The following is a 23,187-nucleotide window of genomic DNA, read 5'->3' on the forward strand; positions in this document are numbered from 1 at the left end:
GCTGGAATAATATTTGTTAGTCTTTGAAATGCCCCTGGACTTCTGTTTAATTTTCCTTAAAGTTAGAACTCTCAGTAAATTGTCTTACCCTTTATTCATTATATCTCTATCCCATCCTTCTCCAAGGCATCCAGAGTAGCATACATCTCCCCTACTTTATCCTCACAACCTTCCTGTAAAGTAGGATAGGACAAAGAGAGAGTGACTAGCCCAAGGTCACTAACCTACAAGTTCCCTAAATGTTACATATTCAGGATTGCTTCTAGCAAAGTATATTATTTTACAGTTCTGAAAATCATGTTCTGCACCTCTAAGTGAAAATTCGGTTGAAGAGAAATTAAATCTGTCCATTAAAGAATTAATCATGTACTACAGAAGAGATAAATCCAAGAAATTTAACGCTTTCTCCTTTAATTTAATATTTTCTCATTATTTAAATCTCTCTTGGTCCTTTCTCAGAACTGTATTTTGCAGTAAAATGTTGACTGGATAGGGAAATAATGGCTGAGGACTTCCTAAATCAAGAAATATAAAGAATTATCTTCTTTTGTTGCTAGTTGTACTATTGAATATTTTATCGATCTCTTGTTAATGTTCAATAAATTATAACAAATCTACTTCATATGCATTTAGTACGCAATGTTTTGGCAAAAACATTTCCTTTCCAGCTATCAGCAATGTATCACAGATGTTAATGGCATGCATATGGATTTTTGGAAATCATCTGGGAGACACACATTCCAGATGGAATATGTAAGCCTGTTGAGGTCACAGTATCTATTCACAAATAAAGGAGCAGAGGAATCTGTCTTTATGGTGGAAATCATATGCCTTCAGGAATATATAAACTCCGCACTACATGGATACAACATTTACAGTGCAATCCTAAATAGACTTACATCATTCTAAGACCCATTGACTTCAATTAACTTAGAAGGGTGTAACAGCTTAGGACTGCTCTGCTAGTTTGTTCACTAACACATCATTAACAGGCTACTTGATGACCTCTGACCATGTGACATTAAGGGCATGGCTGCTTCAGGTCCTGATGGGCTACTAACTTGCAAACCCCTCATTCAGTGATGCTTCTCGCACCCTAGAGACAACAGCGGCTATTTGACAACAGTTTTTTCTATCTGTAACTACTACTGTAACTAACTCAAAGCGCCAGCAGAAGAAAAAACCCCAACATCGTTGATGTTGCTATGCCTCTTCCAAGTACAACCTGGAAGTGGCATAGCAACATCAATAATGTTGGTACACCCTCGAAGGGACTAAGTGATATTTGTGTGGGTCGGTTTATTCTCATGGGATGGAGTCCATACACAGTTAGTTCTGTTTGTTAATTGGAACTGTGGACTGCATGAGCTCCCTTGTCCTGAAGCCAGGTGTTCCCATCCCTGTATCCTTTGAACACGCCCATCATAAGAGCAGGAATCTGAGTGAGTACTCAATTCTTGACTTGCAAGGAAAAGAAAATATCACATTGGGTTAGAATCATAGAGTTGGAAGGGACCACCAGGGTCATCAAGTCTAACCCCCTGCACAATACAGGAAATTCACAACTACATCCCCCCACACACACCCCTAGTGACCAGAAGATGCCCAAGATGCCCTCCCTCTCATCATCTGCCTAAGGTCACAGAATCAGCATTGCTGGCATTTCTTAAAAACCTCCATGGAAGTCAAAAAGGGCAAGAGTCCAGTAGTACCTTAAAGACTAACAAAAATATATTCTGGTAGGGTATGAGCTTTCGTGAGCCACAGCTCACTTCACGAAAGCTCATACCCTACCAGAAAATACTTTTGTTAGTCTTTAAGGTGCTACTGGACTCTTGCCCTTTTTGACTACTGCAAACAGACTAACACGGCTACCCACTGTGAATTATCTCCATGGAAGGAGAGCTTACCACCTCCTGAGGAAGCCTGTTGCACTGAGGAACCGCTCTAACTGTTAGAAAATTCTTCCTAATGTCTAGACCAGTGGTTCCCAACCTTTTTTTGACCAGGGACCACTAGAACATTTTTGTTCGGTGCAGGGACCCCAAGGTTCAAAATAAAAATTCCGAGTGCCAATGCGGCAATTTAACCTAAATACTGAGGTTTTAGTTTAGAAAAAACAACTCATACGTTAACATCTTTTGCCTTAAAAGAAAAACACAATAACAGAGCTTTCAATGATACAAACAACTTTTTATTGAAAGGCAAATCCAAGGCAAAACCTCCCATTCACAGATGGCCAATAACACCCCCATGCAGAGTTTTGAGAATCTGGATGGGGAAAACGTGCATCTGAGTGGCAAATCCAAGGCAAAACTTCCCATTCATAAATGGCCAATAACCCCCCACACAGAGTTTTGAGAATCTGGATGGGGAAAATGTGCATCTGAGTGGCAAATCCAGGGCAAAACCTCCCATTCACAGATGGCCAATAACCCCCCATGCAGAGTTTTGAGAATCTCGATGGGGAAAATGTGCATCTGAGTGGCAAATCCAAGGCAAAACCTCCTATCCACAAATGGCCAATAACCCCGTCCCGCGATGGCTGTTAGCCCTTTCGTCGTGGGCCCTCTACAACGCCGCACACTTACCGCACAGGGGGGCAACCCATGCCTGGAGGCTAGCCCGAGGGGCAGTGTTCCGTCCCCGACGGAGGGAGCCAGGAGGGCGGCATGCGCGCCAAGCGCCCCTTCGGTTGCATCGCCGGCGAGGGAGGACGATGGCCGCTTGAGCGGCCTGGGGGCCAGGGGGAACCAAGGCCCAGCCAGTCCCTTGCCAATACGTCCCCTCTCCTCTAGGAAGCCGTCACGAGAGAGGAGCACAGCGAGGGACCTCCCCACAAACAGCCGGGAGACAGGAGGACAAGCGAGGGGGAGGCGAAGACACGCACTGCCAGCTTCTGAGCGGCCCGCCGGCCAGCTGGGCGTCGGACAAGCCCGGCCGGGATGTGGGTGGGGCGGAAGGCGAAGGGTTGGACTGACGGAAGTCCCGACCCAGCCCGGTGTGGGGGCAGGGGAGGCGTTTAAGAGGGGGACAGCCCTATAAAGAGGGAATGGGGTGGAGGCCGAGGAGGATCGCCACGCGAAGGCAAATCCAAGACCTCCTCCTCCTCGCTGCCACCGCCTGGGCTCCTTCCTACCTTCCCTCCCCGGGGGGCCTGCCATCCGCCCGTCCTCAGCGCCTCGGCCTCCTCCGCCAGCCAAAACCAGCGGGAAAATCCCGCCCGCTGATTGGCTGCTGCCGCCGCCCGCCTTGGCGCCGCTGGCCCTTGAGCGCCGCGTGCAAAACCCGGCCGCGCTGTGAGGCAAGGGAAAGGGGGGGAGGAGGAGGGCGCTTTACATCACACACGGCCCCTGAGCCGCGGCCGCAGCTCAACTGAGAGAGAGGGAGAGAGCTGCGTGCCGGACCCCTGGTGGTCCGCGAACCACCGGTATAACTTTGTTTCGCGGACCCCTGGTTTAGTTCTGGGAACCAGTGGTCTAGACGGAAACTCTTTTGATTTAATTTCAACCCGTTGCTTCTGGTCGGGCCTTCTTGGGCAACAGAAAACAACTCAGCACCATCCTCTATATGACAGCCCCTCAAATACTTGAATACGGTTATCATATCCCTTCTCAGTCTTCTCCTCTTCAGGCTAAACATATTCAGCTCCTTCAACCTTTCCTCATAGGACTTGGTCTCCAGACCCCTCACCATCTTTGGTGCTCTCCTCTGGACACGTTCCAGCTTGTCTACATCTTTCTTAAATTGTGGTGCCCAAAACTGAACACAGTACTCTAGTTGAGGTCTAACCAGAGCGGAGTAAAGCGATACCATCACTTTGCGTGATCTGGACACTATACTTCTGTTGATGCAGCCTGTAATGTATGGGCATCAGTTAAGACCATAGTGAAGGAAGCCCAGGAGCTTGAGTCCTGGGCGAAGGATCCTAAGCCCTGCTCGCACGATTGGCCACAGCCAACACATCCTATTGGCCCTAAGCCAGGTCATGTCATTGGTGACCTGGGGGTTGTTTTCCCCCTATCACGGATCAGGGGGGAGCGGCCACCTGGGACCAGGGGAGCATATAAGCAGGGCCAGGTTGTATAGTTCCCCAGTTCCGTCTGTTATTGCTGAAATCAATAAAGCTGTGTTGTTGTTGGAACTCCGTCTCGACCTCGTGTGTCCTCCCCACGCGGACTTAACACAGCCCAAGACCGCATTTGCCTTTTTAGCTACCGCATCACACTGCTGACTCAAGTGCTGCTGCTGCTTCTTTGGGTCTCCAGTGCTGTATAGGAAGATTCAAGATTATACCTTTTATTCAATAATGGAGCATTTCAAGCCTCTATCAGATTTATTTGGGGGAATTTAGGGGAGAACTGGAGATGGTGGGAACAGATATTATAACTGTACCTAGCAGTCGCAAAGGCCGCAAAAGAGCCTGAGGATTAGAAAACTGCACTCCTGCTTCGCTGCATAAGAAAAAAGCCCAGCATTGAGCCATCTCAGGACCTCATGCTAAGTGACAAGACTGTGTTCAGAATAACTGATGGCAAGCAGAAGGAAATGTTTTTTTCAGTGGCATCCGTTCTCACATTCAGCTGCTAGTTACTATATGTACAGTAATTAAGAGTACCAAAATCAAGTTATGTGTGAACCAGCTCTATGTGTCTATACACATATGAATCCTCTGTGTATTCTGTATAATACAAAAATGCCTTCCCTCCAAAGCATGAACATATCACATAATGTTAATATTTATAGGCTCAGCGCCACAACAGCACAACAAATAATGACATCCTCTCCAGCTGAAGCAGGTTCACAGCCCAGATTCCTTGCAGAGTGTGGCTGCCATATTTCCAGGCAGAATTCAAATAAATTAATGGGAAGCCCTTGATTTCTTCATAGTCAACATAAACCTCTATGATCCTGTTGTCATGTTCAAGTGTCTATATACATTTTAGTGTCTATGAATTGTCAGCATCAGATAGGTACATAATGAATAAATAATCTTTTGTCTCATAAACATGTTAGTTGAATAAATAATAAAATCCTTAAGTCACTGCTTCTCCACCCTTACAATACAATTCTAAGCAGAATGACACCCTTCTAAGTCCATTGAAGTCAATGGGTTCAGAAGTGTGTTCATTAGAATCATAGAATCATAGAGTTGGAAGAGACCACCAGGGTCATCTAGTCCAACCCCCTGCATAATGCAGGAAATTCACAACTACCTCCCCCCCACACCCCCAGTGACCCCTACTCCATGCCCAGAAGATGGCCAAGATGCCCTCCCTCTCATGATCTGCCTAAGGTCATAGAATCAGAATCGCTGACAGATGGCCATCTAACCTCTGCTTAAAAACCTCCAGGGAAGGAGAGCTCACCACCTTCCGAGGAAGCCTGTTCCACTTAGCATGACACTGTTAAGAATTTTGATATGCTCTTAAAATCACATAGGCCTGGTTCTCACTGAGGTGGTAAATTGGTGTCTGGTCTGTCACTCAGGGTCGGGCTTGGAAACTGTGGCTTGGGAAATTCTTGGAGATTTAGAGGGTGGTACCTGAGGAGGGCAGAGAGTTTAGTGGGGGCATGATGCCACAGAGTCTACCCTCCAAAACTGCCACTTCCTCCAGGACAGTTTATCTCCGTAGTCTGTAGATCAGTTGTAATTCCAGGAGAATGCTAGGCCCCAATGGGAGTTTGGCAACCCTAATACCAGACAGCCAGCATGATGTAGTGGTTAAGGGTGGCTGACTCTAATCTGGAGATCCGGGTTTGATTCCCCACTCCTCTACGTGAAGGCTGCTGGGTGACCTTGGGCCAGTCACAGTTCTCTCAGAACACTCTCAACCCTTGCGGAGGCAGGCAATGGCAAACCACCTCCCGACATCTCTTGTCCTGAAGGGTCACCATAAGTCAGCTGTGACTTGACCACACACACATACACACAACATACCACTTCAGACTGAATCCTGACTCATCTTCCATTCAAAGACATTTGATCCATGGAGGTTCACATGATTTATAGTCCAGTCTAAGAAGTCTTAGAAGGGTGTAACTCTAGACAATGCACTGCACATAGAAAACTGGCTGTCAGGGAGAAGACTAGGTAGAACTCTTCTTGACATTTAATTTCATCACCATGAGAACTAGGCTTTAGATAATCAGCTGCCTCTAGGGCTGACAAGCCATATAGAAGTTGAACCAGTATTCCCCAAAGCTCCAAGACACATTTATTAAGTCTTTATTATTGAAACATGGAATTAATATTCCTGAATAAATATATGACTTACCACCAGTGAGGCATTGAACTCATGGTAGAGATCAGCATCTTCAGCTGCTTCGACCAACCGCTAATAAAATCAAATAAAAAAACAAAACAAAACCACAGAAAGAAAATGAGATGTCAGTGTGGGAAGCAATAGACAAGACTATTGAAAAGTATTACTCAAAGAGAAAATAAAATAAAATAATGAAAGGCCAATGGACAGTGTTTGGCTGCTTTGGAGAGTGGACTCTATGGCATTGTACCCCACTGAGGTCCCAAGTCCTTCCCAGGCTCTACCTCCAAATCTCCAGGAGTTCCTCAACCTGAAGCTGGCAAGCCTACCCCCCACCCCCTGCCATTGGCCAGGGGGGACCTGGCAACCCTACTCTGTGAGCATGCCAGATTCACTGTTTCCCAGAATGGGGATATGATGTTGCTGAATGTCTTCCTGTCATGAAGCTGTTAAAACTACAGGGGAGGGGGAAATGGCAACCCTACTGCTGGGGCTTATAATGGGATTTGGAATAGTGCAGAGTTTGCTGTGTGTTATAATTCTAAGAACCTAAGCAAATCTTTCCTCCTGCAAGATGACATGTCACAGGTTATATGCACAGCTTCGCAGGGTCAGTTCTAACAATCCCCTAGACGGTCTTTTAGAGCTACAGCGTGCACTATTTATAGAGATAAAATAAATTTAAGAGTGCATTGAAGCATTTTGTTGTTCAAATGGAACTCTATGAGTAATAGCCCAAAAGCCCTTCTTAGAGCATTTATGGATATAAAGACAATAAGCTTTACCATGTTTATGGATCTATTGAACTAAGAACAGTCTGGCTTTTTTTAATTAAACCACAATAAAATAAATGGCCATTTTATATATTTTTCCAACTGTACATATGATGTAAATATACATGGAGCAAAAAAAACACATCTTCTTAAATGCATTGCTAATCAAAATACTTGGGCGAGGAAGAAGAAGAAGAAGAGTGGGTTTTTATATGCCAACTTTCTCTACTACTTAAGGCAGAATCAAATCGGCTTACAATCACCTTCCCTTCCCCTCCCACACCCTGTGAGATAGGTGGGGCTGAGAGAGCTCTTAATAGAACTGTGACTAGCCCAAGGTCACTCAGCTGGCTTCATGTTGAGGAGTGGGGAAACTAATCCAGTTCACCAGATTAGCGTCCGCCGCTCATGTGGAGGAGTGGGGGATGAAACCCGGTTCTCCAGATCAGCATCCATTGCTCCAAGCCACCGCTCTTAACCACTACACCACTCTGGCTCTCATATACTTTAATAAATCAAAAGAAGGGACAAACTACACTATATGCATGAGATCTGTGATTACGTATTCTAACATTAACAATTGCATTTAATTAAATGCAACATAGATGTTGTGATGAAGGTTTCTGTATGACCTTTTCCTCTTTGCTATTTTTCCAGTCTAAATTACATACACATCCCAAGCTATTATTTGCTTGGGGAGGGGGGAAATCCCTCCAATCCACAAAGGAAAAACAGCAGCTTGGGGTGATTTTCACTGGGGGAAATAGAACAGATTGGGTTGACCCCTTCCTCCATGCCTTACTGCTACGTTTTTTTTAATCCAGCTGGTTCTTCACAGCAGCATTTCCCTAAAAAAGAAAATATTGGGAGACCCAATCACATATCTCCCACATAATATGTAATTTGGCTCTGACTATAACTTTTTTCTTTCACATTTGTCACCATATGTAATTGATTTTAACATACGTTGTTTAAGGAAGTAAAAACTAAGCCTATATTATTGCACATCGTGATATTTTGCAGTAGTTGAAGAAAACAAATGAAATATTTTGGTTAACAAACAGGGTAGAGCATAAACATGCGTCATTTTCCTTCAAGTGGATTTAACTGAACATGGAACACTTCCTAGATTTTTATCACCCTCTTTTGTTGCCTGTTATTTAAAATATTGTTTACAATTTAAATATACGCTCCAGGAATGAGTCAGAGAAAAATATGACTACTGCTACTAATACATATATGGTTCCATTCAAACCTAGTTCAAACCAAAGAAGATGGTGGTCAGATGGCAAGGGTTAAATTTTGAGGTATCTATTCCATAGACACCCTGATCTGGATGACCCAGGCTAGCCTGATCTTGACAGATCTCAGAAGCTAAGCAAGGGTTGGTCCTGGCTAGTACCTGAATAGGAGACCACCAAGGAATACCAAAGTGGCTATGCAGAGGAAGGCAATGGCAAATCACCTCTGTTAGTCTCTTGCCTTGAAAACCCCAAAAGGGGTCACCAAAAATTGGCTGAGACTTGATGACACTTTACACACACATCCATAGACCTCATTTCAAGAAATAACTAGGTATCTGCTGGAAGGCACTAGGAGGTTAGAACAATTCAAAGAAGGTAAGTCCATCAATGACCAAAATAACTGAACAGAACCTCCATGTTCAGTTCACCTGGAGAAATGGCCACTTTTGCAAATGGACTCTATGGCATTAAAGTCCCTCCCCCACTCTTAGCTGAGAAAGAATGGCAGGAAAAATACCAAATCATGGTTTACCTCAACAGCTACAACTTTTCTGCGGAGCATGGTTTCCATCTCTTCAGAGAACTTTTTCACCAGATCCAATCCATCCACTTCTTGGATCTTCAGAGTTGGTTCCACATCTTTATATTTCTATCATAAGAGATAAGGAAAATCAATGGAATATTCAAAGCATACCCCACACGAGCCTTACTTTAGTACATGTGTAGCTGCACCAGTAATTATTCATTATTGCAATTAATTCCAGTTGGAATAAGAGAAACGAACATGGAATTAGAAATTGCAATTAATTGCCTGTGATTACTTGTCAACTGTACAGTCCTCTTCCTCACAGGGCAGTTCTTTATTTAGAGGCTCCATGTTTCCTCTCTTTATCAAAGGAACAGGAGGTGTCAATTATTAAGTGACTTCATTTATTGGGACAGATTGCCTTTAAGATATAGTACTAGTGAATTTCCTGCTCCAGGATCCCTGTTTCAAGCTTCTTCCCATTTCTTCCATCAGCATGGGGTGAGGTTAGGGTTGCCAGCTCCAGGATGGGAATTACCTGGACATTTGGGGGGCAGAGCCTGAGGAGGGTGGGGTTTGGGGAGGGGAGGAACTTCAATGCCATAGAGTCCAACTGCCAAGGTGGCCATTTTTTCCAGGTGAACTGATCTCTACCATCTGGAGATCAGTTGAAATAGCAGGAGATCCCTAGTGACTGTGTTAAATACAACTCAGTGAATGTAATAACAAAAAATATAACTCAGTGAGTTTAATAATCAGTCAAAGCTGTGATTTATAATATTTTTAGGAGGAAGGAGTTTAGCCATAGTGGCTGCAACATTCTTTATCAATATTACATTGGCAGCTCAAGTATATAATTGTTTTGACTAAGTACCTGGAAGTTGGCAACCCTGGGTGAGGTGCTGCCTGTCTGTGGTATGTTCTCCCACCTTAGGAGGCTAAGACTTCAGAACTACCAAAAGATGGTTCGGGCTAGCACAGATATTTACCTTTGTAAATCTAGCAGACCTATGCTCATTCCCCCTCCAATGCCTGATATGATGCAATGCATATGATGCATGGCATATATTTAATTCCCATAGTGGAAGAAAAAAGAGGGGAATAAAACCCAACCTGAAAACAGAAGCTGGGTAACCAAGGTTGGGGGGGGGGATACACACACACACACACACACACACACCAAAAATATAATTTATTAGAAGTGCTAAGTAAAGGTTAAACATATTTAAAAACATTAAAATAGAACAATGGCATTTCCTAGGGTTGATCTCTGTAACCACATACCAAACGCGTTTCGGCCTATTGGGCCTTCATCAGTGGTTAATTAAAACACATGTTAAGCCTGCACACATTTACAGAAATGAATAAATACATATACAAACAGTTCAAACCCAACCAGGCATGTGTATAGGTTGTAAAATCTATTACCAGTTACTCAGACATCTGGCCAGATTGGTTCTAGTTGTAATACTGGTTAGTATATGTCTCTCATATACTATGTGTGTAGGTACCAACCGAGTAGAGCAGGTGAAAGAACAATGGAGACTGAAGCTTGATGAATACAGTGGGTATGCATTCTGCACCCCCTATAGAGCAACAGTTGCGTTTGTGGCCCTACGTGGATATGCGGACGAGCTGCATCCCTAAATGCAAGAGTCCCAAAAGCTGAACATGCAAATAATCTCTGAGGCTTGGATTCTGATGAGAAGTTCTGACAGCTGTGGAGGCAGTCACATTGATTGAATCTGTCTCTTTTTTCTTTTCTAACATTGACAGTATTAAGAGGCCCTTTCAAGTCCTCAAGATCAGCTAGTTGCACAGCTGGGGGAGACAGCGGTGTGTGTGGGGGCTTAAGAAGGAACTGTGTGCAAATGGATCCATGTAAACAGAAAATGCGGGTTCCTGCTGAGTAAGTCCTCCCCCCGACCCCAGCTCCTGGTGATTGGTCCTTTTGAATTGACTAATGGAGGCTTTCCCCCCCCCGCTTGTAATTTTAAAAGCATTTTAAGAACTAAAAAACAAAAAACGGAGCTACCTGAAAGTGTAATGCCCAAATATAAGGGCTGGTATAAAATACTATGTACTCATATGCACATACATGGAGGCTGTGGGGAAGTTGGCATCCAGAGGCCTTTGAGCCAGGAAGTCGTGCACTGTGCTTGGTACTGCCAGTCACCAGTAGAGAAAGCTGTCTCTGAATTACCTTTATCCTCAGGAATGTGGTTTCTAGTTACTAGCTCACAAGATCAAGCACTCACTTAGTGACACCTTCGGGCAATATCTATAGGCTAGGCTAATTAGAGTGGAGTAGACACCTAACGTGTATTGGTGCTTTTGTGTATCAATCTGCTTGTCAGCAGCTATGGGCCTGCCCCATACAAATGCATAAATGATACTGAATTTCCTTTGTTCTCTGGTGAGTAACCCTGCATCTTATCTGTGGTTATTTCACCCCAGGTCTGTGTTTAGCTAAATAAAGAACTGTTGCTTTTAACTTAACCTCCTCCTTGTTGTCTATCATTGGACTCTATAAGACAATCAGGCACTTCAAAAGAAGGGGGGGGGGAATCCAAGCCTCGTTTTAAAAAAGACTTTCTTTTTCTCAGAAAAAGCTCTGAAGTAGCAGCAGGCAGGAAACAGTTGAATCCCTGCCGCTTCAAACACTGCTTCACAATTAGGTGTGAGAGATACCAATCATCTATGTTTCTCCCTGTTTCTGTTTCTCCCCGAAGAGGAATGGGAAAGGGCGGGTTCATTTCGCCTCGATACAGGGCTGAAAGAAGAGTAAATAAGTTATCGTCCGTTTGCGAAGATTTGATCCTGGGTGAAACTGGGAGGGAACTGGGCTGGAAAGGGGCTGGAACTGGGCTAAGTGCCCATGCGTTTTAGCCCATACTGTCTGCCCCTGTCCCCCAACCTACACTGTTATGGGAAAGGACAGCCCTCAGCTCTGCTGGGCCCAAGCCATCTGGGGGTTCATTGGTGTGGGATTGCTGCAGAATAAAAATAACCCTAATTATATTGGGAGTGCTTTTGCTGGTGCACGCATTATAACATCTCACATATGAAAACAAACGTACGCTTATAATACCTCTGTTCTTATTATATGGATCATTGCCTGAACCTCCACCCTACTCACATACATCTGGTTCTACCCATTGCTGAAGGTTGTAGTAGTAGTATAATTTATTGCAGTCCTTGACCAGTATTACAAAGTTAAAACATCATTAAAACAACAATAGTTCAATATAACAGAAAAATAGCTACATGAACATTTGATAGGGTTGCCAATTGCCCAGTGGTGGCGGGTAAACTACCGCCCATCCACCGGGCTGCCCGCCGGCCAGCTGAGGGCCGGCGGGCATTGAGGGCGCACGTGCGCACGCAGACACAGTGCACACATCACTTCTGGTTTAACCCGAAAGTGACGCGGACGCTCTAGCACCCTCAGCTAAAACTCTATGGAAACCATAGAGTTTTGGCCGGGATCACTAGAGCATACCCACCACTTCTGGGTTAAACCGGAAGTGACCTAGGCATATTGTGCGCAGGCGCGTCATGCTAGGCACACGCATTTTGCGCTAACGCCACGGCCTCGCGAAGCTCCTGCCGGTGGAGCTGCAGGGCCTTGCAAACATAACATTTGAGCTAGTCAAATGGGTTTAGAACTCTGCATCAGCTTTAATATTGTTTCCCCATGTCTTACATATTCCAAGACAGAATCCAACTACTTGTTTGGATTGCTGAAGGTTTGTCTTTGCTCACAGTTTTATTTATTCTACAGTAGGCTGTCCTCCTCTCATTAAAAGTTTTAAAAAATAAAGGAGCTACAAGAAAAAGGAATTGCCGTACAGTGTTATTAACAGTTCTAAATATAACTGAGCAGAGAAAGGGATCAGACAATAGGGACTGTCCTTGGTAAATAGGGACAGCGGGAGCATCTGTTTGTAGTGTCTTTGCACTGTCATATTTCAAGTACTGTTTATTTTAAGCTTTATTATTATTATTATTATAGTCGAGGCTATGTCCCTTTTAATGTAAAGTAACAGATATGTGTTTTAAATGTTCTTTATGAATAGGCAAGAATGAAGATAAGAAGCGAAGATGAACAATCAAAGTCTCTGTGGTCCAAAGGGTTCGTTTGTTCCTCATTAAAGAAAGCTGATGAGCCCCTAGGGGGTAATAAACACCTTGATGGAGGAAAGGAAGAATGGGAGCAGACAGAAGCGGGTGGTGGATAGAATCATATCCAGTGTGCCAGCGTGGAAGGGGCTAGGATTGCTTAGCGTGATTAACAATGCAAGGACTTTGCAGGATTAAAAACAGACAGCAGCCTCTACTGCTGTTAGTGGTTTGTCAGAGGAGGGACTGGTCACAAAGGTTAGCACAGAGGCACTGCCGAAGGCCATCGGAGATGTTTCTGGGCCACAGAGAGGAGGCCCAAGAAGCCAGTGAAGTCCACAGAGTTCAGCCTCGCTCAGCTGCCACCTGAGTGTCACCATTTAATTTGTCTACAGAGAAGCTCGTCTCTGTTATTTTAAGGGGTTGAATTAGGCTCCTGCTCAGCAGAATCAGATAAGCCTTCTGAGGAATGCACCCAACACAGAAAATGATGGCCTTTTATGCAGGGACGTTTCCCCACGGTCACCCCTACCGACTGCTTCGGGCTTCCTTTTGATTACTGTATGCAAGCTTACACACACACACACACACACGTGTCAGAAGTCACCTTGCTCTCCCTGCACATTTTGCCTGTGTTTTCCAGATGCTATTTATCCAGAATGCGGACAAAACGCGCAGGGAGAGCGAGGTGACCTCCTTCATGGCTGCCCTTCCCAGTCTCCATCTCCTTCTGATTTCTTGGCTGCAGTCTCCCTTTTGGTTGATGGTGGAGCCAAGGATTAGAAAGTCTTGAACAATTTCAATTTCCTCATTGTCAACCTTAAAGTTGTGTAATACTCCTGTAGTCATTACTTTTGTTTTCTTGATGTTCAACTGTAGTCCTGCTTTGGCGCTTTCTCTTTTAACTTTCAGCAGTAGTCGTTTCAAACCTTCACTATTTTCTGCCAATAATGTAGTGTCATCAGCATATCTCAAATTATTAATGTTCCTCCCTCCAATTTTCACTCCACCTTCATCTAAATCTAATCCAGCTTTCCTAATTATATGTTCTGCATATAAATTGAAGAGATAGGGAGATAAAATACATCCTTGTCTGACACCTTTGCCAATTGGAAACCATTCCATTTCTCCATATTCTGTTCTAACTGTGGCCTCTTGTCCAGAGTACAGATTGCGCATCAAAACGATCAGATGTAGTGGCACACCCATTTCCTTTAAAACCAGCCATAGCTTTTCATGATCCACACAGTCAAGAGCTTTGCTGTAATCTATGAAACACAAGCTGATTTTCTTCTGAAATTCTCTCGTATGCTCCAGTAACCAGTGTATATTTGCAATATGATCTCTAGTGCCTCTTCTTTTTCTGAAACCAGCTTGAACATCAGGCATTTCTCGTTCCATATATGGTAACAGCCTTTGCTGTAAGATTTTGAGCATCACTTTACTTGCATGAGAAATTAATGCGATGGTCCGATAGTTGCTGCAATCTTTGATGTCTCCTTTCTTGGGAATTGGAATTTAAATGGATCGTTTCCAGTCTGTGGGCCATTGTACTGAGGAATATTTTCTGAGGAACATTGTACTGAGGAACATTGTACTGAGGAAAAATAGTGCCTTTCGTATTGAGGAATATTTTCAAAATTAATCTGAAAAAATCCTGAGCGAGTAATCTGTCATTAACGATGAAGCTGGGATAGTTCAGGATACAGCCCTGGCCTCCTTCTGTGCTACATGTGCACCCTCCTAGACATGCCCATGCCCACCAGCTCCCTTCCTTAGGCCACCAGCAAACCATGCCCCACACGCTCATTTTTTATAGGGGGGGCGGGAATTGAGTAGCAACTGCAAGCTTTTTTGTGCCTTACAGGAACCACTGCTGTTTCCCCCTCTTTTAAATAAAGTTGTGTGACCACCGTAGAAGTCCAATTCATCCCTAAATGTTCAGACATACAATCTGCTCTTAAGAATCAAGACTGGGGAAAAGCACAATCTCCTTGTTTGATCCCAAAGCCAACTTTAAAAAATGGTGTGGGTGTATGCTCATATTTAAGGTGAGGAACAAACTGTTATGTACTCCATGTAGGGTTGCCAGGTCCCTCTTCGCCACCGGCTGGAGGTTTTTGGGGCAGAGCTTGAGAAGGGAGAGGTTTGGGGAGGGGAGGGACTTCAATGCCATAGAGTCCAATTGCCACAGCGGCCATTTTCTCCATGTGAACTGATCTCTATCAGCTGGAGATCAGTTGTAATAGCAAGAGATCTCCTGCCACTGCCTGGAGGTTGTTATAAATATATGAAGAAAGTGCAGCAAGGTGCAAAATCATGTAAGAAGACACAGCTTGTATACAAAATACAGTCATATACGAAATACAAAAGTACATAAATACACAAATACAAAATGTCCAAGAAATATAATCCTTTTAGTTCACAATGTGAACCTGGTAAAGGTGCCTACAAGGCTATCCACTTGTTTGCTGTATAGCATGAGTTTTTGGACATAAGAGCTGCTGTGGAGTTTCCTTGACCTGTATCAAGAGTGTAGGAATACAGGGATCCGGTAATCTTCCTGTTTCAATGATTAATCTTCCTCAGAAAAGGCTATATATTAAGGGAACATAACATAAGAAGGACTACTATATAGTCTGCTAAACAATTTTTAACAGCAGAAGATTTTTTAACAGCAAATTATTTTTGACATATTAAATATATTTTAAACATTTTTACATATAAATAGTTCATTTAACAACAGTGTTATTATATATGTGTGTGAGCGGCCCCGCCTGGGCTCGTGCACCTCCCTGCCCCGGGGTAGTCGGCGGGAGAGAGGGATGTGGGGCTTCCTCAGCCTCAGACCATTCCGAGGGGGAACCGGAACTGTCTTCCCCCTTGGACGAAGCCAGCGTCTTAGCCCACGGAGCTCAGGCAATAGGGCAGACTCTGACCCTCTCCTCTCTGGCCTCCGCCTCACAGCCTCTTTTATCCCTGCCGGCTCCCTGTGCTGTTTTCTAGGTCTGAAACAATACTTTGGAGATGCTGTTTTCCTACTGAGGAAACACACAGGCACTGCTAGAGGTAAGCGTATATCTGTCGTGGTCATTCCAAATGCAGAAGGAAGCTGTTCTCATCCTACCAGAGAAAACGTACTGGGATTCCCCCTCCCTTTTTGTCGAGTCTGTACACACCTAATTTTCAAGCATGCTCTTGATGCAGCGATAAATAGAAATGAACCTGTTGTGATTAACTGTGACCTATTTCCCTTTGCTTCGGTAAAATCAAGGCACGTGATTCCTATTATATGAGCAGGTAGGTATTTTTGTGTTCTGGGCAGACTCTCAATTTATATCTGAGGAGGAACTGATCTTTGACTCACAAAAGCTTATACACTGAAAAAAATTATTGGTCTTTTGCTGGGCTCAAACTTTGCTTTGCTATTACAGACTAATCCAGCTACCCATTTGAGACCATTTTAGTCTATTCTTCTGTTTATTACACTTCAGTGATGTCCAGTAGAAGCCTTGAACCAGGTTCCTAATTCTCATTTGAGGTAGGACCAATTCTGTAATGGCACCTACCCTTTGGAACTCCCTGCACTGGGAGAGCCACGTCTCTAATTGTGTATTTATTAGAGACTATTTTAGTCTATTCTTCTGTTTATTACACTTCAGTGATGTCCAGTAGAAGCCTTGAACCAGGTTCCTAATTCTCATTTGAGGTAGGACCCATTCTGGTATGGCACCTACCCTTTGGAACTCCCTGCACTGGGAGAGCCACGTCTCTAATTGTGTATTTATTAGAGACTATTTTAGTCTATTCTTCTGTTTATTACACTTCAGTGATGTCCAGTAGAAGCCTTGAACCAGGTTCCTAATTCTCATTTGAGGTAGGACCCATTCTGGTATGGCACCTACCCTTTGGAACTCCCTGCACTGGGAGAGCCACGTCTCTAATTGTGTATTTATTATTTTGTTACATTTCTCAAGAGGTCCCTCATTCAGAGACTGACCAAATCCAGCCCTGCTTAGTGTTGGAGAGGGCACTGTTACACTGTACCATGTGCCACAATCTGGGTCTTCTGCTAACAGTGAAGACCTTTTCATGTACTAAACTTTCCCTAGGAGGAGGAGAAAGAGAAGAGTTGGTTTTTATATGCCGACTTTCTCTACCACTTAAGGGAGACTCAAACCAGCTTACAATCGCCTTCCCTTCCCCTCCCCACAACAGACACCCTGTGAGGTAGGTGAGGCTGAGAGAGTGTGACTAGCCCAAGGTCACCCAGCTGGTTTACAATCACCTTTGTGTGGAGGAGCGGGGAAACAAATCCAGTTCACCAGATTAGCCTCTGCCGCACATGTGGAGGAGAGGGGAATCAAACCCAGTTCTCCAGATCAGAATCCACTGCTCCAAACCACTGCTCTTAACCACCACACCTTGTGACAGTGCTGCTGTTTCTTTTTTCTTTAGTGCAGCTGGTATATTTTTTATAAATTGTTATTGAATATATAGGGTCTGTGGCTCAGTGGTAGAGCATCTGCTTGGCATGGAGAAGGTCCCAGGTTCAATCCCCAGCATCTCCAGTTAAAGGGACAAGGAAAGTAGGCGATGTGAAAGACCTCTGCCTGAGACCCTGGAGAGCCAATGCCGTTCTGAGTAGACAATACTGATTTTGATGGACCAAGGGTCTGGTTCAGTATAAGACAGCTTCATGTAGGTGTTCATGTGTGTGTATTTTCTATTCATAATTTATTTTATATGACTTTTTTGTAATTAAACTTAGAGATTTTTTTTAGTTTAAAAAACAACTCATATGTACATAAAATATACAACTAATCAATGTAGCAGATTTTCCCGTAGCGTCTCCTAACCTGAATCTAATGGTATTCATATGAACAGATTTGCACACTGAATTAACATGTAACCAATAACACACTTTAAAATAGCTCGAATTACCCTGCTTTGCTAAATTCAGCTAGGATATTCAAAATAATTTCATGTACAGCATGAAATGTCAGCGATAAATCTGCAGAACAATTGCACACTTTTGGTTTATGCTGAATTAGCATTGCTCTAGTCTGGGCATAAGAAATGGTAGAAGGGATGGTCTGTCTGCAAGGTGGGAAGGAATAAACGTACTGTTGTTGTACCTTTAAAAATCATGCTATTGTTAGAAACAATTAAATGGGCCTATGAGCTAAGTATGCATACCAAATCCATCTGCTTCAAAACAAGAGCAACCGTTTGTCTGGTGCTGATAACACTACTGTAATTATAGGTATAAAGAAAACCATCACATCAAATGCTCTTACTTCTTTTATGCAATTTAACCTTGGACGTGTGGTCCTCTGGACCCTGAGTAATCACTTTTTATCCACACTGCTGAAATGTGAAATAACTTTTAGAGGGAAAAATCCAGTTATTTCCCTAGTGAACCCTACTCAAATACCTATTTACCGGGAAGAAAGTCTAGCTTTTTTCTCCAAGAGTGCCATCAAGAAAAATAAGTTATCGTAACTTCACATGCAAGTTATAGGCATATATAGTAATTAAAAAAACTTTTTTGTGCATAGTCTTTTGGGAGGATTAGTTTGTCTTACATTCAGGATTGTCGAGTAAGTACAGTATTTTGAAACTGGTATTCACCTTTGCTGCTTTTGTGGTTCCTCCCAAGTTATGTGTATTCCCCACTGTATTTTGTTCTTTGATTTACTAACTTTCAAAGAAGGCCAGATTAGATGTGGCAAGAGCAGACTTGTTTAAATCCAGGCTAACCCCCATTACAGAACAGACGGGAGGTCCAATTTTAGAGCTTAAAAGGGCGCGCTGTTAAAAAGCACTACACCTACCTCTCTTTCCCAGTAGGCAATTTTTCCTAGGCAATCTCCCTTCTAATGTTTGAGCCTGGCCTTGAAAAGAACAGAGGGTTGGAGGACAAACTATAGAGAGTGAGCCATGAGTAGGAAGATGGTTTAACCTCACCAATGCACACTTTTAAAAAACAAAAACGAGCACCCCACCAGCTTATGACTGAGGCAGAAGCTTAAACAAATGAGTCTGTCATCGTCAGTTTGGTTTAGCAACAGGGAACCCAATTCTTTGCCTGCTGGACCATTCTTGGGCAAGAAATGTGTAAAACTCAATTGTTTCAGGATGGCTACATCATGCTAGGCTCAATGGTCAAATCATCCAAGCAGGGTGCTGCAGCAAACTTCTTATTGCTTTCTCAGTCAACTCCTCTGACAATTATGGCAATAAAAGGATTTGTTATATGAAATCTGATTTGTTGCTTACAGTACCTTACACATGGTCACACAGAAATGAGGACAAGTGCGAAGATGATATATGTTGCTTCTCCAAGCCACCTGAGTGGGATGCTTCAATCCCATGATGAAATTCAGCAGCAAGGCAACAGCAAGGGAAGTGAGTGATTAGCTTAGGAAAGACCTTTTGACAGAGAAATATTTCCATGCAAAACCACTTTCACCTCCAAGCAGAAATAGACACAATCATAGCATGGGGGGGGGGGGATTTTGACAGGACTCTGCAGCATTGATTCCTACAAAGATGGTCAGGCACCCTTCAAAAAGCTTCTCACCCCATATCCTATATTCATATTAGACCAAGGATCCCCAGCGTGATGCCCGTAAATGCCATGGCACCCTCCGACACCTTTTCGGGTGCCCACCAAATGTTTTGAGGAAGTGGGTGGGGCCTAGTGGGGATTTTGCCTAGAAAGGATTATGATTGACTATTGGAGATTTGATTGGCTGTGCAGATTTTTAAAATGTTGCTTTGGCAGCAGCTGCCACCACAGCACAAAGGTCTACACTGTGTTACTGAAGTTAAGCTGTGGCAATCATTTTGTGGCTGGCTCTGCTTCCTGTGGCAGCCTCCTGTGGCACCCACCATGCCCTGTCAGAATTCCAAACACGCCCACAGGCTCAAAAAGGTTGGGGACCCCTGGATTAGACTTTATCAAAGGACAAACATGTTTCGTGGGACTACTGAAGTCCTTAAAAATTAAATAAAAACAAAGACAGTTTTTGTTTCTTAGGACATTGTGGATCCATAAAACCACCAGCAGAATAAAAACAAGGATCTTCAAAAACTATATGCACAGAAAATGGATAAACTCCCAACTCCCTGCTTGTGTCAAAGTTAATTAACGCTATAGCATTTCTGCCCACACACCAGGCACCTGTGCTCCTCATGAGAAAGACTAATGATCTGTATAAGTAATGAAGTACCAAGGGGCATGTGTCAGAAAAGTAAAGTCCCAATGAGAACTTATGAGCTTGCTTCATAAAAGGAAGGTACAACTCAGGGAAAGTGGAACGGGCACTTTAGGGGTTCTTGGCACAGCATGTTCTTAGGCAATGGGGTACCAGATGTGTGATCAATTAATTCTACTGATCAAAAAGAAGCAGAGCAATAAATTTAAAACGGAACTGCAAACGTTAAAATGGTGCAAAGGAAAAGCAGATTTCAAAAGTTGTCAAACCGTTCTTTGAATTAAAAAGTACAAGTGAATTATCCTGCAATCTGTATGCAAAGCTATTAAACATAAAGGAAATGCCAGCAACTCAATGCCAGTTGCTCCCATATCTAGTAGCACAGCATAGACAAACTGGGCAAATTAACATCCTGACATTGCGTTTTTTTAGAGGTTGCTCCTATTAAACTTGGTGGGGGGTTTTTGTAGTTGATAAAATAATTTTGCTGAACAATGGAAAACTTTAGCTAAATCAATTAAAATGTTATTTATTCAACAGCAAAACTATCTAGTTTAATTGTTGCAAAAGGTAGTGTTATTAGATGATTTCTGGGATGTGGCAGGGTTTATTTTCTAATTATGGAACCATGGGAACATAAATTAAGGCACTTTGGTTAAATGATGTTCTACCATTATATTGCATCAAAATCCTATTCATCAGACAATGAAAACCATTTGTCCCATCAATCTGAAATATAGCAGAGAATCAATCTATTTGTTTTTGCATAAGCAAAACACATCCCCTTTTTATTATTTAAAGTGTGTCAGAATTTCAGAAATATTACAGGGATGGTCTTGGTGAAGATTTGCTGACTTAGTGAAAATACTAAAGTTTATAATACTAAAGTTATTAATTATCAGACTTCACATTTATTTATTCATTCATCCAGGGCCACTTGCATCCCACCTTTCCCCCAAGGAGCATTAATTGTTCTTCTCTTCCCCATTTTATCCTCACAACAACTTTGTGGGGTAGGTTTGGGGTTTTTTTGCCATCAACTTGCAGCTGACTTATGGTGACCCTTTAGGGTTTTCAAGGCAAGAGGCATTCAGAGGTGGTTTGCCATCGCCTGCCTCTGCACAGCATCCCTAGACTTCTTTGGTGGTCTCCCCTTCAAGTACTAACCAGGGCCAACCCTACTTAGCATCTGAGATCTGATGAGATGGGGCTAGCCAAAGAAAAAGAGAACAGACTTTTGATGCAAGCACTATAAATCCTCATTCTTAATATAAAATGGAGGAAAATCTGCTGTTTTCTCAACCTCAGCTGCCAGTAAATTCATTCCAAGTTCTGATACTGGCAGCAGAGGTTGAGAAAACCGCAGATTCCTACCTACTACTTTGACAACACAAACTTATTTTGGTGATTTTATCTCTGGATCCCCCACCAATCCCAAGAAGGTATATGCTTCTCAGCAATCCCCTTCACCAAGGAAGCTCTGGTATTTCACAAAATATTATAACAAAATATAAGCCACTGTATTATTTTTTAAAAATTAGTTATGTTTAAAATGATATCCATAAAATTAGAAAACCCGGAATAAAAAATGGAGGCAAAATCCATTATCCTCCATCTGGGTAATTCAAATTAAAAATAATAAGAGGTTATATTGAGTTACTGTACTCTCTTCTATGACCCCTTATATATAAAAGACTTGTAAAGGAACCTCCCAGTAATGTTCTGAGGTGACATGTATTATGCTGTCTCCTTGTTTTCCTTAGCGTTAATTTTGCTGCCACCAATGGTTCTTGCCTTAGTTGGACCCAAAGAACTGGATGGCTGAGTTATATCTGGTAGAATGACAGAACGGTCAGCGTGAGGTAAAAGGGGATCCTTTACTCTAAATAAAACTGCTATTTTCTCTTAAACATAAACAATTCATTTAGAAGTATAACAGGGTAATGGTTTCAGTAAAGGTCATAAGCGTAATGGTTTCAGATAGGTTCAGTTCTTCTTTCTCTAAAGTTCTTTAAATATACCTAGCCACGAAGGCTCGTTTTCTCACTTGCTACCCAGGCTAATAACTTCAATAAAGCTCACTTTCCTAACTTGCCACTCAGACTTATAACTTTCACAAAGAACACAGATTCCACACACTCTCCCCAGCACTTCGCTCGACTCTTCCCCCGCACACGCTGAGCAAAACTCTCTCTCCACAAACAAGTCAATTCTACCCCCTAGGGCGCAGGTACCATCCAATCGTAACACAGTTCAATCACCCATCCAGCCCCCCTCTTTCTGACTTTCGAGGGCTGCCTTTTTAAACCACAGCAACATCCCAATAAACCCCACATTAAAACCCAGCAATAAACACACACAGCATTTACATATCAAAAACACCACAGCTTCCTTCTCCCATTCAGGGGCAAACAGGAAACACTGTATCACAGAGCCGTTTTTATTGAAAACATAAGATGAATATTTGGAAACCAATGCAAACAATCCCACTATCCATATCAGTTATGTCACCCTGACAACGGTGTTAACCTTGCTCTCCAAATTGACTTTCAACACAGCAAAGAACAGAATAAACCATCTTTTCCCTTAAACAACTGACTAAAAAATAGCCACAAGACGCTGCACAGAAGGATAGATAGAACTAAAGTCTACTTCATGCCATAACAATAGAATGAATCAATAGTTTAGGAGTAGAACAACAACAATGGAATAATACAAAACCAGACATTGTTGTCTGTACTGTAGCACTTTATCGAAACAAGCAAATCCCTCCCCCCTCCCCATTTTTGATATGGTAATCTAAGGTACAGTCAGACACAAGAATTCGGGAGCAATCCTAAACAGGTCTACCCAGAAGTAAACCTCATTTTATTCAATAGGTCTAACTCCTTGGAAAGTGTTCTTAGGATTGCAGGTTCTATTAGAAGCTCTCGTTTTCTTCTGTTTTACCACTGTATTTATTTTTTATTGTGTGAATTTTTAAATAATCACAGATAACACAAACATACTTCTTAGGTCAGAAAACAGTGCAAT

At 42.9% G+C, this 23,187-nt stretch overlaps 1 protein-coding gene across 1 annotated transcript in view; it reads right to left on the minus strand.

Moving 5' to 3' along the window:
* CACNA2D4 (calcium voltage-gated channel auxiliary subunit alpha2delta 4) overlaps positions 1 to 23,187 on the minus strand; it is a 171,546-nt gene that overhangs the window by 144,897 nt on the left and 3,462 nt on the right. The window contains exons 2-3 of the mRNA XM_056846716.1: positions 8,816 to 8,932; positions 6,279 to 6,338 (exon numbers count right to left, since the gene is read on the minus strand). Coding sequence (XP_056702694.1) covers positions 6,279 to 6,338; positions 8,816 to 8,932 — 177 coding nt within the window. The remainder of the gene's footprint in view (positions 1 to 6,278; positions 6,339 to 8,815; positions 8,933 to 23,187) is intronic.

This window comes from Euleptes europaea, chromosome 3 (assembly GCF_029931775.1).
Source record: "Euleptes europaea isolate rEulEur1 chromosome 3, rEulEur1.hap1, whole genome shotgun sequence".
Classification (NCBI taxonomy): Eukaryota; Metazoa; Chordata; class Lepidosauria; order Squamata; family Sphaerodactylidae; genus Euleptes; species Euleptes europaea.